Source organism: Symphodus melops (genome assembly GCF_947650265.1).
Source record: "Symphodus melops genome assembly, chromosome: 15".
Classification (NCBI taxonomy): domain Eukaryota; kingdom Metazoa; phylum Chordata; class Actinopteri; order Labriformes; family Labridae; genus Symphodus; species Symphodus melops.
In genome coordinates, this window is record NC_136705.1 from 5598010 (window position 1) to 5612495 (window position 14486).

Sequence of the window (14486 nt, forward strand, 5' to 3'; positions counted from 1 at the left end):
AAAGGAACACATTCCTTGATAAGACAGAAACAAAAAGAAATCATGCACCTCATATAAAATACTTTTTAAGTGAGTCATTTAACTTCTAAATAGTCTACACCATGACAAAAGATAGTGTACACTGACCATATTCAAATATATTTAAAAACATGTATTTAAATCTTTAGGCTACTTGAAGAAACATTTAATGCAAGACAAGTGTTCGTTTGTAGCTCATGTCCTATTGCCTAATAAAATGAGCATGTTTTGAATTGATTTGATCAATCAGGCTATTGCCTAATTTCATTGTCCGACTTGGCCAATGCAAATGCATTATAAAGGGGACATACCATGAAAAATCACATTTTAGTGTTTTAACATTTATTTGGATAACCCGAGTGTCTTCAGACCCACAAAATATGAAATAAATCCATCCTGTCATTCGTTTGTGGTCTGCATAAATCTTACAGCACAGAGAAAAATGCTCTGTTTGAAATGTTCTCAGTTTGTAAGATCACAAGTTGAATTCTGGGAATAAAAAACCCCTCCTCTTCCCTGGTATCTCCTTCCATGCACTTCACCTCCCACCTAACTCAGAAGGGTCATTGCATTTAAAGAGACACACACCAAAACTGAGCTTTCTGAGAGAGCTGGGGTCACAAACCTCCTCTGGTGCTTGAATCATGTTATATTTGGGGCAAAGCACAGCACAGCTGTTTCATTGAGAACACAGGGGACTGTCTGAAAAGGTGAAAATAGGGTATAATATGTCCCCTTTAACTCCTTCTCCCACAGTCGACTCAGTCTAATGTTGTTCACGCTTTTACAGTGTTATTGACTCATTGAGCGAAGACGTGCAAAGCTATTCAGCGCAGCTTGTTGCATTATCCAACTTCTACAATGAAGATTGAACCAAGGAAATGCAAAATTGCACGTCCTCACTCTATGAAATAAGAATACAGTGAAAATGTTAACACCGTTAGGCTGAGGCGGAAATGTGGGAATGAGTTAACGTGTGTCGACATATATTTGCATTCGCCAAGTCAGACCATGACATAATTCAAAACCCCTTAAACATGCATGTTTCATTATACGACATGAACTACTACAAATAAATTATAATTCGTACACAGACCAGAATTTTAATTGTTTAAGTTTAAATACAATGAAAATGGCTCAGTGAGATAAATGTATATAAAAGAAACATGTATTACAAATCCTCTTTTGAAAAATAACAGGAAAAACTGGCAAAGTGAAGGCATTATGAAGAAGAAAATCATAATTGATGTCAGCAGTTTACATCACATATCGTATTTCTTTCCAGACTTGTTTAAGTGTTGTCACTGTGCTACAGACACAATGTGCGAAACTGAGGCATTTGCATTTTTCACATTGACAGTAGAATGAGCAGCAATAGAAAGCCTTGATTTGACCAGTCGATAAAAAAATAAATTCCATTTTAAAGGTTAGGGGTGATTTACTGATCATTCACAAGGATCTCTGATCTGGATAGAGACCAAAGGCACTCTTCAGATGAGAAAGTGAAGAAAACAATCCCAGCAGCATCCCACAAATACGGAAGCTGGATTTCTGATGAGCTGCTTAAAACTGTCACCATAATCTCTTGTTGTTTATAGAGTATCATCACCTGTCAAGGGATGTTAAACTGATACATTGTCAATGATTATATTCCATTGAGTCACCTTGCATGTGATAAATATGTATGAGGCACAGTAGTAGATCTTCAACAACTCTACTGACGGTGGTTCTGCTATCAGGAGTCATCACTGGCCCGTTTCAGAGACTGGTCCCCTCTGGAAAAGATAACCCACAGTACATCAGTGAAGTTCTGTTATGTGTGTGCTGAAAAGTGTTATTTAGGTTTCTTTGCAGTTCATTTTTGTTCTGTGGTGTGTAACGAGCCAAGACAGAACTGACCGGGGAAATCCATTCATTGACAGCTCCATCTGCAACTTCTTGTCATAAGCAGCATAGTCAGACAGCAGAGACTCCTCAGCTGGTGGGTTGATTTGGGGAATAAAACCAGAGAAAAGAGCTGGAGCTAACTTTGCCCACTCTGAAAGGGAACACCAAAATGTGCAATAAGACAGTAAGAAAGCACCAAAGGCCACAAAACAAACCTTCAAATAATCAAAAAATGCAAATACCCAAGGTTTGTGAAAGCTATCTATTATTTACAAGCTGTAATATCTTGCATGACCGAGTGATAACAAACCTCTCTGAGACCAACCTTCAAGGGTCCATTTATCGGGACCAGAAGTAAGTTGCAGTATTTAACACATTAGCATGACGATATATGAGGTACAGCTTGTTTTAATAATGTTTCACAAAGTTTTAATCCAACAAACACATTGGCCATCCTGGCAGTCTGCACAAACCAGCCACTGTTCTGAAATACTGGCTTGTTTATATTATTTCATAAAAGAGAAGCTTATTATTGACATTTATTTTTGCTTTACAAAATGTTGTGCAACCACTGACTTTGGACACTTCTCTGCATGTTTTATTCAGAAAAGGTGTGATGCTTGTCATGGCAAGGACATTGCTCCTTCAACTCCAGTCACCACTGCCAAAAGCTCCAGAGTTAACTTTCACATTTGTTGCAGTAAATAACGTAGATCCTGTTTGTGCATGTGTGTATTTCAGTCTATGTGTGTATTTCAGTCTATGTGTGCATAACATGTTCAACATAAGAGTGTAAAAGCAAATTTCCACTTGTGGGACTAATCAAGTATATTGTCTTATTACTATTATTAATTATGATTAATATAGTTATTCTCTTTAGAATGTTGTTTATTTACATGATATTAAGACATTTGTATTCAATAAGCTTAAAGACAAGGTTTACATAGGTCAGGATCGAGCTCACCTGGTTGAAGGCTGTAGAGGCCTTTAACCACACTGGCCATTGTAGATGGCTGTACTTGAAAAGGCATCGAATGAGCTTTGATGAGGAGAGCTAAACAAGAAAAAAAAAAATCAGTTAACCACATGTTTCAGAAACCATTTACCGTACATTTGAACTAAGTCTTAAATCGGTGCATAATCCCTTAATAACCAAAATTCCTGGATTGGAAACGGGAGCAAATTGAACCAACGCAAAAATCCATGCTGGATATGGAAGAAGTAAGATCGTATTTAAAAGAATAGGTACTTCAAATGAAGCAATACACTCACACATCAGTGTGTTCACATGCTTTTCTGCAACTTGATCAGCGAACAACTTCATCAGATCCTTTCTTAGGTCGCTGTTAAGCTTTGACTCAATGTAGAACTTGTTCTGAAAAGATTCAAATTAAAGAAAATGATAAGTCTGCACAAAACTGTACATATTTATTCATTCACATAACTGTTTAATTATTCTTTCACTGAACAACAATTGTAATGTATGCCTCCTGTATTATAGCAATCTATCAAAGCTGTATTCAAGCAACACTTGGCTTGGTAGCATAAATCATTCCAGAAATTTAATTTAATAGTCTACATTGCTTTAACAAAAGATGTTTGCTGAAAAAACAATCAAATGAAACACATGCGTACCAAGTACATGAATACAGGAACTATACATTGTAGAGAGGCTGTGTATTGGGTAAGCGCGTCGTTGAAGTTCTCGATGACATTCCCAGGTGGGCTAGCCTAGAAAACAATAGTTAGTCTCGGTCAATTTGACATTTTTCTAATTTCTTTATTATACAGTGATAACAGATACAGATTACAGGTGTTTAGATGTACTTACTTCAAGTTGGATGGACACCTGTTGCAGATGGGTGGTTATTTTCATTATCAAATCATTGTAGAGCAGCTCTGAGTGCTGCTGACAAACACACCTGTAGACGTAACTAGGAAAACAAGGCAAAGGAGAAACTCAGATTTTTATTAATTTTTTTTTAGACTGACAAATAATATGCCACAATATGCCATGTAAAGGGGTCTCCTCAAAACAAGTCACACCTCCCCCAGCTGAGCTAAGCGTCTCATCTTCATCTGTATCGTCTTACCTATATATCTGAGCATAAGACACTGAGATGTGGTCTGTCGGATTGTAAAGCAACAGACGATCAATTGCCTTTTCGAGGTTTGGCCAGTGGTTTTTCCGGTAGTCTTCTACAGCCATTGCATTCAGAACTGGGCGGAGAGAGGAGAGCCGGTGATGGGTTACAATGATGCATTTCTGCAGATTAGAAATAGAATATACAATACACCTTTCGTGGCCCAACATTTCTATAGTATATCTGCTACTTGTAGGTGTAATGTTGTGGCAGGTCGGAAATGACTACAAGACTACAGTCAGGCCTTGTTATCACCTTGCTTGCTTTACGTGAACTTACGGAATTTGGATGGAGAGTCGATGGTGTTTTTTCCATGGACAGTAGAAGAAGGCGGAGTCATGTTATCAGTCTCTCTGACTTTGTGAATTGCACACTCTAAATCCGAGTCTGTGCTTTGTGTCAGTCTCTCACTGACAGACCCCGGTGCTTGTTCTCCTGGCACCGACAGACTGACAGTCGGTGCGCCCGTCCCCTCGCTGCTTGTCGTGCAGGATCTGATGCTTGCACAGTAGTTGTGGTTCTGGTCGTCTTTCAAGTCTAAAATGTCATCTTCCATGGCATCCATTATCATAATTCTTATTGTATGCGGACGACGGGCAAAACTAAATAACGTAAAGGAAAACAAGTACAAGATTAAGCTACATGACTTGGAGCGTCTGTTGTGGAGTACGTTTCAGTTTGCGTCTGTTGTTGAGTGAAATTTTACGACATGTCGTAACAGGGAACGGCTGAACCCTAGACAGTGCTTTATAATAGAGAAATAAAATCGCCTTCAAGGCTTACATTATCTACAAAGCCTCAGTTTAAAATCACTTTAGTTGAAGCGTATGTTTCCTTTTGTTAACGTGTGTTTCATTCATCCATGGATGATTGTTGAATAGAGAAAAAAACGGCTGTGGATCAGTGGTAGAGTTGTCATCTTTCAATCAGAAGATTGAGGGTTCAATTCCCAGCTACAAGGTGTCCTTGGGCAAAACACTTATCACTGAATTGTTCCTGCTGCTTTGTCGGTGGCGTATGAATGGGATTAGTTTCGTCTGATGGTCTCACAACATAGCAACCAGTGTCATCAGTGTGTGAATGGTTGTGAACGTGTAGGTGTGACATGCAGTGTAAAAGCGCTTTGAGTGGTCAGAAGACAAGAAAAGAGTTATATATAAGTGAAACTATCCCTAAACCCTTACTGAGTTCAAGTATGCTCCTCTTTCTTTTTGGAACCGGTTGCAAGAACCACGAAATGATCTGGAGGCAATCATATCTGAATGTAGATATTTTAACTGACTTTTATTGCCCTTTTTGACCCCTTGTTATTTTTTATTTAGGACTAATATTGATGTATGTTCCTTATATCCTGCGATTCATTTATTGTTAATGTCTAAAACCCAAATATGCTGATACGTCTTAGGCAGGCATCAGTACTTGCAGCAGCAACAGCACATCACTACAAGAAGTACTGTGAACAAGTTCAATTAAAACCATAAAACATAACCCCATTTAAAAAAAATAAAATAAAAAAAAATCGTTCACTGGTGAATCTGGTCTTTCCCATGGACTGAGAAGATGGACAAAGTTACATTCTGACCTGGTAAATGGATGTGCTTGTGAATGAGGTGGAGGTCCGAAAGCGAATAGTGTTTACAGTTTTTCTGACGTCAACGCATTAAACGTAATGAAAAGGCTTGATTTTAACAGGAAAGAAATACATAAGAAGGTTGACATTTAAATAGCAGCTGCCAAATGTCTGATGGAGCACTTGGTCCATTGTCATTTTTTCAGGATATGAACAACCGAATATCCAGAAGATCTTAATTAAAGGTTCTTTGGTAAGAAATTAAATGTGGAAAAAAAATCCTGTTATACAGCATAAACCCTCTTGAAGGGGTACAGCTTATTTTTTTATATTGTAAATTACAAAATACGTTCATTGTGAAGTTGACAATGTGTCTAAAATTTAATTTAAAGTCTTAAGCTGAAAATGTGTTTGTCAAAGGTAACAATATAAAGCTGATAAACCAAATCTGATATACTATAGACCAGTGGTGTCCAAACTTTTTTTCTTGAGGGCCAAAATTGTCGCGTTAGAATCGCTCACGGGCCACAGGGTTTTTTTTTGTTTTTTTAAATATTGGAGGGAACTTTTTGTATTTTGACCTCTTCAAAAAATAATGTAAATACACAATAACTAATTGCAGTGGGAAACTGTTGTGTTCTAATTTTTTTGGAAAGAATAGTCAGGCTTTTATAGGTCTCCCTCGCTAACATGAAAAAGAAAAAAAAGAACGAAATATGCCATCTGATGAGGCCTGGGGCCAAAATCTTCTGATTCTTCGATTTGAAGTCAAGGGCCACAAAAAATCCACTCAAGGGCCACAAATGGCCCCCGGGCCGCACTTTGGACACCCCTGCTATAGACATACAAGTAAGATGTTTTTTTGCGTGTAATTAAAGAAAAAAAGGCCTGTCTAGTGTTGATTCCTTGTACATCCTAACCATAAGTTTAATACATCGCTGAAAGCGTGAAAGCAAAATAAGATAAAATGAAAAATAAACAAATACTAAGACATCGTAATTAGTGTGTGGAATTAAGGACACAATTTATGAGTCCTCATTGGACATGGGGAAAAAATACACACAAGCAAGAAAAAAGCTTGCTGCATATTCACATTAAGTTAATCAATTGCAACTTTATGAAAAATAATTGTATCGTCAAAAATATACGAAATGCACATATACATATAATTAGTGCCGGGTATGGGGTACTTTACTCTTACAGGTGTGGAGAGCTATGAGTCTTTTAAGATGCATGGTCTTTATGCATACATGTTGTGGGTTCATTAGCTTTACTGTGCTGTATTGCGTCTTTCAGGCATGTCTCTTCATCCACTGCAAGTGCGACGTCCTCTGTCTCGCTGTCTTCCTCCATCTCCACTGCGCTGCATTCAGATTCGTCACTGTCACTCCCACAGGAGCTCGATGTCTCGTCTTCAGAATCAGTGTAAACTTCAGCCCCGTGGAAGATGTAGTGGTTTGGTGCCTGGAAAAGGTACTGTCCTGCTGTAAGAAAGAATGAATAATTAATTAATATCATTAAAAATAAACTTGTCTACTTTATGACATTTTGAATAATTTGATTTAGCATGTACTTGGCTGTCTATGAGGTAACACTGTTTCAGAGTAAAGCCTTATTTAATTCATCCATCTCACATTTAACCATAGCAAGTATTTCTGCAGTAAACAAAGTTCTCTCATTGGCTAAAGCTTACTCTCGAGACGTTTGCTGATTGGACTTTTGTTGATATTAGTCATCCAGCATCGTCTTCGACTTTCAATGTTGGATTCTTGGCTCTTAACTGAAGTCGCCGTCTCTTTAAGATCATCCTCTGTTGATGACTCTGAAGGCTCAGCCGTCTCTTCTTGAGCGTTTGAACAAGCTTTTGAAGGTGAACCATCGCCAGCAGCCTCTGTGACATTTGGACACTGTGCCTCCGCTGAAGGTGGGGTTACTGAGTCCATACTGTGTTTCTTCTGCTGCTCCTCCTCCTGTGCTGCATTGCTGTTACCGGGCAAGGCCTCACTTGGAAGCTTATTTGATAACCGAGGGGGTTTCTCTATGATTTCAGAGAGTCTTGCAGTATTATAGCAGAGCTGCTCAAAGTCTCCACCCAGTCGATGACAGATCTCGTTGACAATTACATCACAGTCCCCAAGTAACTCCACATCAAAGTTGAGGTGAGGGAGCTGCTCCCTATTGATCAGGACCTGAGGCACTTCATGAGGAATGGAGTCTGGACAGGATGAAGCACAGAGTCACATATATTGAATGTATAGACAAACTGAAATATCAATAGGAACATAATGGTTATTGCGTTGGGTTTTAATTTTCACAGACAAAAAAAAGACTGATCCATTCAAACTTGACATACTTGGGATGAGGGCCACTGGTCGGACTTTAAGTGAAGAGCCAATGACTATCAACAGGTCCACCTCGTCCTTGTCCTGCTTCATGGCTCTGTGAAACATTTCTGGAAGATTCTCTCCAAAGAAGACAATGTCCGGTTTCATTATTGCCAGAGGAATGTCTTGACATCGTTGACAATGAGGGACAACCTGCAGAACATTGATTTTATTTAAATGATAAACATTTGAAACATGAAATTGCGACACCATCTTTGTTAAGATTGAGGTCTTGATGTGTGCGATTGGGTCTGAATGTGTGGGATACCTTCAGCCTGTGGTGGAGTGAAGGCAGAGCTCGGAGCAGAGCGTTCACAGACACAAAGCGTCACGTTTAACTCTTTTCTTTATTACGTATTTGTATTAAGAAAATGTGGCATTGTTTTTTTCGACAGCTTGTAAGAGCAGCTTCCTGTTCAATGGTAAGCTAACATGGTCAATTGTTTGTAGACGATTTTGTAAAACTCTTAAAAAAGGTCTTTTCTATACACTAGCCATGTTTTCATATGGATTTGAATAAGGCCCTCCGTGAAATAGCCATAAACCATTTTTGACCCTAAATTTGAAAAAGGGTTTTTTTGGTGGGGTTCAGAAAAAGGGTCAAATAGTTTTTTCCTCCTGTAGGTCTGGAAATGATACTTATGCTTACAAAATGTTATATTTGTTTTTCCATTTTCTTCCTCCAATGTCTTGAAGGCCATGTTTTCATATTTATCTGGCCCGTAGGCTGCGAGGTGAATAGCTAGAGTATGCAACTGTGGGCTACATTTTGTTGAATATTTGCATGGGGGGGAAGAGCAAGGTGTAGGCTTCCAGAGTATTGGAAAATACCTGTAATTAACCTATAATAAATACTTATATAGAAGCAATATCTTACTTTGTAATGTATGTCAAGTTTGATATCTCATCAGTTGCTAATGGATAAATACCTGGTTAAAGATGTCTTCCCGTATAGCCTCACAATCCACTTGATGTTTACACACAAGGCAAGACGCAGTGGCAAACGAGCCTGAAATGAAAACTTATTAATGACTTTTCAACGGACAAAATAAAAAAGGTTACCAAGTTGAGTAAGTTCAATCGCTCACCATGACACTGGATGATCCGCTGAACTCCGGCTACTTGTTCCAGTGTATCAATGTTTTGTGTGTAATTGCGCAGCAGCTTCCTCTGTTTATCAAGCATGGATATAAATCTGTGGCAGGGTGATGGCTGGAACTGACCAGGGTATATCTCCTGAAAAAAAAAAAAAAAGTTCAACAATGTTACATTATAATAGAGTAATATGCACGTTGTGTCAAACAGAATTCAAATCAATAAAGTCCTTTGAGTTCTAGCTGCATGAAGGTCCAGTTATAGATGATAAATAGGGTGGCAACATACTGCCGAGTGGAAGACTTGGCTTTCAAAAGGCACATCCTCCGGTTGGCATTTTGTGACCAGGTATATGCTTAACTGTCGTGGGTAACACTAGTTTCACTCTTAAAGGCAGGGTTGATCATTTCCCCCAGATACACTTTTTAAGATTTTGGTTGAATTGTTTTTTTTTTTAATGTCCTGTAAGACATAAATTATTTATGTGCTTTGAAAAAATAACGATGAAAATCCATCATCTGTAGCAGTTGTCAGACTACATCATTTGAAAGTGGTGCAGAAAACAGTCAAATTGTGCATAAACAATTGATCCGAATGTAGGGAATGGCTTTTTTTGATCCACACCCTCCTAGTCATTTCTCCAAAAACACAATATGAAATAAGTGTGGTTAAATCAGTCAGCAACTTGCAAATAAGTCTTTATGATCAGTTTGAGTACTAAGTGTTGCATGCATTTCTCCTGGAAGGACACCAGGTGGCAGGCTGCTACTCTAAATAGATTGCAGGAGAAACACTGAGCATTTTTTGTGATTTCAATAAAGTGTGATGATGTATCACACACAGACAATAGAAAGGGTTGATAAATCTGTTTTGTTGGGTTATTTAGGAGTTAGATCAGAGTCGATATTCATGAATGCTCACAGAAGGATTCACAAATGTATTTTGTGATTAATATACAAATTACTATACACCAAATTTTTTTTCGATGATTTCAACCATTTGCAGATTTATTTTTTAACATTTTTGAATGCATTGAAAAAATATATTTGTGAATAGAGTCATTCAATATCAATCACAAAATACATTTGTGAATCGTTCAGCGTGTATTCATTAATATTGAGATTGATCTAACTCATCCGTTTAGAGTTGCATATAAAAAAAGACAATGAACAAACCTTTGCAAACTTGAAAAATGGTCTGGGGTCCCGTCTGAAGTATTCAATGTCAAACATAGCTTGAGGATCTGGAAGATCAGGAAAATCTATGGCAAGGCGTGCATAAATCCCATCCCTGGAGCGAAAGTCCGGTATTCCACAAGAAACAGACACCTACCAAAATAGCACACAGCAAAATATGTTTAATTTGTGTACATTATAATATATGGTAATTCAAAAAGCACAACTACATGATACTAATAAATATGCATACCCCAGCACCAGTCAACACGAGGATCCGTTTACTTTCATGAAGTAGTTTGACCACGTCTTCTAAGGTGTTGACATCCTTTCGCTTCTTTCTTTTTGGAGGATCTGAAATGTTGATGATGATCTGCCACAACGTCATGTCGTCTAAATCTGGTGGGAGTACAGTCTCGGGCAACAAATCCTTTAGTATAGCTCTGGGATCTGCCTCTCTGATGTGCTGCTGGATGAAACTGTAGGAACCTGAAGAAGAACAAAACCATTTCATCCCAGCGTGTCTTTCATAGCTTCTCTTTAATTCGATGTTAAAGAAACGTGTTTTTCTCATAATAACAAAGCTACAAACCTATTTGAGGTTGGGGAGTCCAGTCGCTTGAGCTTGCATGAGATAATCTGTCATCTTCCTCGTTGATTTGCTCCGGGCTGTCAGGCAACCCGTTTGTGATGGGATCCTCATGTCCAACAAAATCTGAGCAGGATGAAAAAAAAATGGTACAAGGATCAAGTTAAACTTAGGAGGACCGGAGTTACAATTCACGTCAATGAGAGCAACCTCGCTGTTACATCAACATCTTCTGTCAATGTGAAAGTGGAAAAGTAAGTGGGCTCACAAGCAGACCAAAGTTTGGTGCAGTTAGAGAATCACTTCAATCACCAAACATTGTAAAGGTGTGTCAACAAAAGGAATCACACACTTTCCTCTTTGAGACGCACACACCTCCACATACAGATTTACTTAGTTAAGCATCCATGGATAATATGTTTAAATTTTTTTGGGGTTCAAATCTACCGGAAGTTAGAAAACCATGAATCGCGTCAACACAAAATAATCAGATGTGAGTCGTCTCTTCTTACCAGCATCCTCCACGTTTGCCTTCAGTGTAGAGCTGCTGTTTATTTTGACCACGGTGCTTTGTGGCTTGGAGTCCGGCAGTCCCGGTTCATTGTTGTCGCCTGCTGGCGCTGTTCCGGCCTGCTGTACCGCCACAGCCGGCTCTGCTTTCTTCTCCGCTGGCAGCGTACAATTTACCGCCGCCTCCAAGCCCTCTGAGACCCCAGAGGCACATGATAAGTGGTCTGCTGTGGCAATTTTAAAACCGCAGTCTGTCGCCAGACTGACTTTCGACCGCTTTTTGGCAGGTTCTTCCATTTCGGATACGCCTGGTGAGGCTGTTCCGAGACTGCTCTTCCCGTCCGCCATCTTCAGTCGCAAACGCAAAGAGCAGTGTTCAGTAGTGCAGGGCCTTCCTCTTCTTCGGCGTCTCCTTTCTTCTTCATGTTTTTTTTAGCCACTAAGCAACATTTGGGTGCATTACCGCCACCAACTGGTAGCCTATGGAGTGTGAATTAAGAATAGACTGTATATTTGCTTAAAATGAATATGATATAATATAAATAACAAAACAACAATGAAGACTGGTAGGACTGGGTCAAAGACCATCTATCAATAAGCTTAACACTGCAGCCATAGGCCTTCAGATAAGCCACACTCCAACTCATGTTTAAATAATGTTTATTCTTTCTTTTTATACACAAATACTGTGAAAATTAAAATGAATAAATAAAGACACAAGCCCAAATAGCTATAGATGCAAAGCTTAACAAAATGTCCTTGACATATTAAAATACAATAACCTACCTTGTGCGTGTCATGATTTGGTCTGTTTTTTGTATTTTGGAGTTTAGATTTCTTGTCTTGTTTGAGTTTGTGCTCTCCACTTGTGTTTTCTTGTGTGTTAATGTTTCTCAGGTCATTGTTCAGTGTTTCCAATTTTATTTTGTCATTTCATGTTCTCGTCTTCTTACATTCTTGAGTTCTGTGTCTTCAGTGTTTCATGATTTACTTTGCAGTTCTCGCCTTGCGTGATTCCCGCCTCTTAATTATTAATTATTAATGATTGTCATTATTATTGATATAGTTATTTTTGGGTGTAGAACTACATTTTATGTTATTTTACTGAATTTATTTTAATTGTAGGTACTCTGGCTCACACTCCATCATGGTAGGTGGCAGTAATGCACTCTAAAAGCTAGTTGCCATCCACCATTATATAAAAAGAAGAAAAAGTACAGTAATAAGCAAAATAAACAAGCATCGCACACCGTTACCAGCTGGCCGACGGTTATCTGAAGAAATACAATGAAGTTTATGAACAGTTATTACAAGTAATCCTGAGAGAGGGAAGAGGCCACCAACGACAACTGTGAAGGCAGCAACATAGGCTGGTGAATCTGCTCCTGTTTATAAACTCAGGTTGTCATTATGGAAGATGTTTTGAACGTCAAAACTGATGACTTGGAGGATTACTACGGGTTATTAGGATGTGATGAACTATCGACGGTAAGTGCTGAACATTTGGTATTAAGATCTGCTCTGGATAACATGCAGCAATGTTTTCCAGAGCAGAAAAATAATGCTTAAAGAAATCAAAAAGAGGCAACGAGACATTTAAGCAAAGTGCCATGAGAGACATATAGCGGCCATATTAATTATTAAATAGTCTAATTAACTAAGAGGGTTAAGCCTATACTGATAGATGGTAACATGCTGAACACATGATGCTCCAGCAGGTTTCATTAAGCCTCATGTAATAAAAACATTAAGGCGTTTGTAAATGCAACTTGGCAATGAAATTAGAAATGGCTTTTTTTGTTGTCTTCCTTGAGCATTGCTATGATCAGTTTATTTGGGAAATCAGCTTTTTTAAAAGGCTCTTTATAAATCATATTCTTGATCTTTTTTTAATGAAAGGCAATGTACATATCAAGAAAGGGAAAAGCCCAATTTTCATAATGGAATGATTAAAATATTATTAAATCTGTCTGTATCAGTGGGTGTGGACTGTAGCTGTTTCCGTTCAACGTTCGTGAAGCTTTTTTACGGCCCTCATGGGCGCTGTCATCTTGGAATTTTGACGTCATTTGCAACCAGAGTCTGTGCAGTAGGGTCCGGCGGGAGGAGCCCTGGCAACACGCCCCGCCCATTTAGCATACCGCGCTGATAGCTTACGCAGCCCAGCTACGCCAAGAACTTAAGAATCTTTACGGAGGGAAATTCATCTACCGACCATAGAGGTGAGTACAAAACCACCATATATTTCAAGTCAAATATCTAAACGTAGTTCATTCAGAAATTAAGAAAATCACACTTTATATTAATTATTGAATTTAAACTTTTTTTTTTTTTTTTCGTGTCCTGTATGTCTTGTTTATTGCTACTGGATGCCTTGAATTTCCCTCAGGATCTATCTATCTATCTATCTATCTATCTATCTATCTATCTATCTATCTATCTATCTATCTATCTATCTATCTTCTTTAACTGTGTGGGTTATTAAACCTTTTATTTTGGGCAAAAAACGAACTAAAACTATTTTTAGCTAAGTTAGCAACATAAGCTGTGTACAGCTATATGCTGGTGAAAATATGTTATATGATAGAAAGCAGTGGTGCACATAGTACTAAAGTTATATCTGCTGTCAGTAGTTACTTCAGTTCTATGTACATTTACACAAATTGAGTATATGTGAGAGTATATGTGTTTCTGTGCATAACTGTGGAGCTGGTAAATGAATCTGTTTCATGAAGGTTTCTGTTTGTATGGACCTTTTCTCTGGTTCTTTTCCTTGTCTAAGATGTTTATCTCATTGTTTTTTATCATCCTCATTTTAGACACAAGGAAGAAGAAAGATGGCTGATACAGATACCCCTGCCAAAAAACTGAACAGAAAAGCTCCGTGGCGTCTCGGCTTCACTTCACGACGTAACTGCTTATTTACCAAGAGCGCTACGCAAGCTCCGCGGCTGTCAATCATCGCCATGTATGACGTAAAATCCCGTTTTTTAACCTCAAATAACTTATTTAAAACAAACTTCACAGAAAAATGAGCACTTGAACACCATGTAGGGTGATAATATCTAATGATCACAGCAGAGTTTAGGTCTGGAAAAAAATTATGTAACGAGT

At 38.4% G+C, this 14486-nt stretch overlaps 3 protein-coding genes across 4 annotated transcripts in view; 1 reads left to right on the forward strand and 2 right to left on the reverse strand.

Annotated features, from left to right (window-relative positions):
• Nucleotides 1-169: 169 nt before the first annotated feature.
• Nucleotides 170-4786, reverse strand: cacul1 (CDK2 associated cullin domain 1). Its single transcript, XM_079362581.1, has 8 exons — nt 4329-4786; nt 3999-4125; nt 3737-3839; nt 3541-3636; nt 3178-3280; nt 2870-2959; nt 1918-2056; nt 170-1793 (listed from the first exon to the last, which is right to left on the reverse strand). The coding sequence occupies exons 1-8, from the start codon at nt 4618-4620 to the stop codon at nt 1754-1756; spliced, it is 990 nt and encodes a 329-aa protein (XP_079218707.1). The 5' UTR covers nt 4621-4786; the 3' UTR covers nt 170-1753.
• Nucleotides 4787-6713: 1927 nt separating this feature from the next.
• Nucleotides 6714-11795, reverse strand: sirt1 (sirtuin 1). 2 transcript variants are annotated; one of them, XM_079362867.1, is made up of 9 exons: nt 11375-11795; nt 10866-10988; nt 10527-10762; nt 10274-10426; nt 9092-9239; nt 8933-9012; nt 7973-8156; nt 7313-7834; nt 6714-7100 (listed from the first exon to the last, which is right to left on the reverse strand). In XM_079362867.1, the coding sequence occupies exons 1-9, from the start codon at nt 11718-11720 to the stop codon at nt 6844-6846; spliced, it is 2049 nt and encodes a 682-aa protein (XP_079218993.1). In that variant the 5' UTR covers nt 11721-11795; the 3' UTR covers nt 6714-6843. The 2 variants fall into 2 exon arrangements, with proteins under 2 accessions (XP_079218993.1, XP_079218992.1); XM_079362866.1 differs by having other exon boundaries at nt 6714-7103; nt 11375-11794.
• A 793-nt stretch (nt 11796-12588) lies between these two features.
• Nucleotides 12589-14486, forward strand: part of dnajc12 (DnaJ (Hsp40) homolog, subfamily C, member 12) — a 28931-nt gene continuing 27033 nt past the window's right edge. The window contains exon 1 of the mRNA XM_079363063.1: nt 12589-12860. Within this exon, the coding sequence (XP_079219189.1) occupies nt 12783-12860 (78 nt within the window). The 5' untranslated portion in view covers nt 12589-12782. The remainder of the gene's footprint in view (nt 12861-14486) is intronic.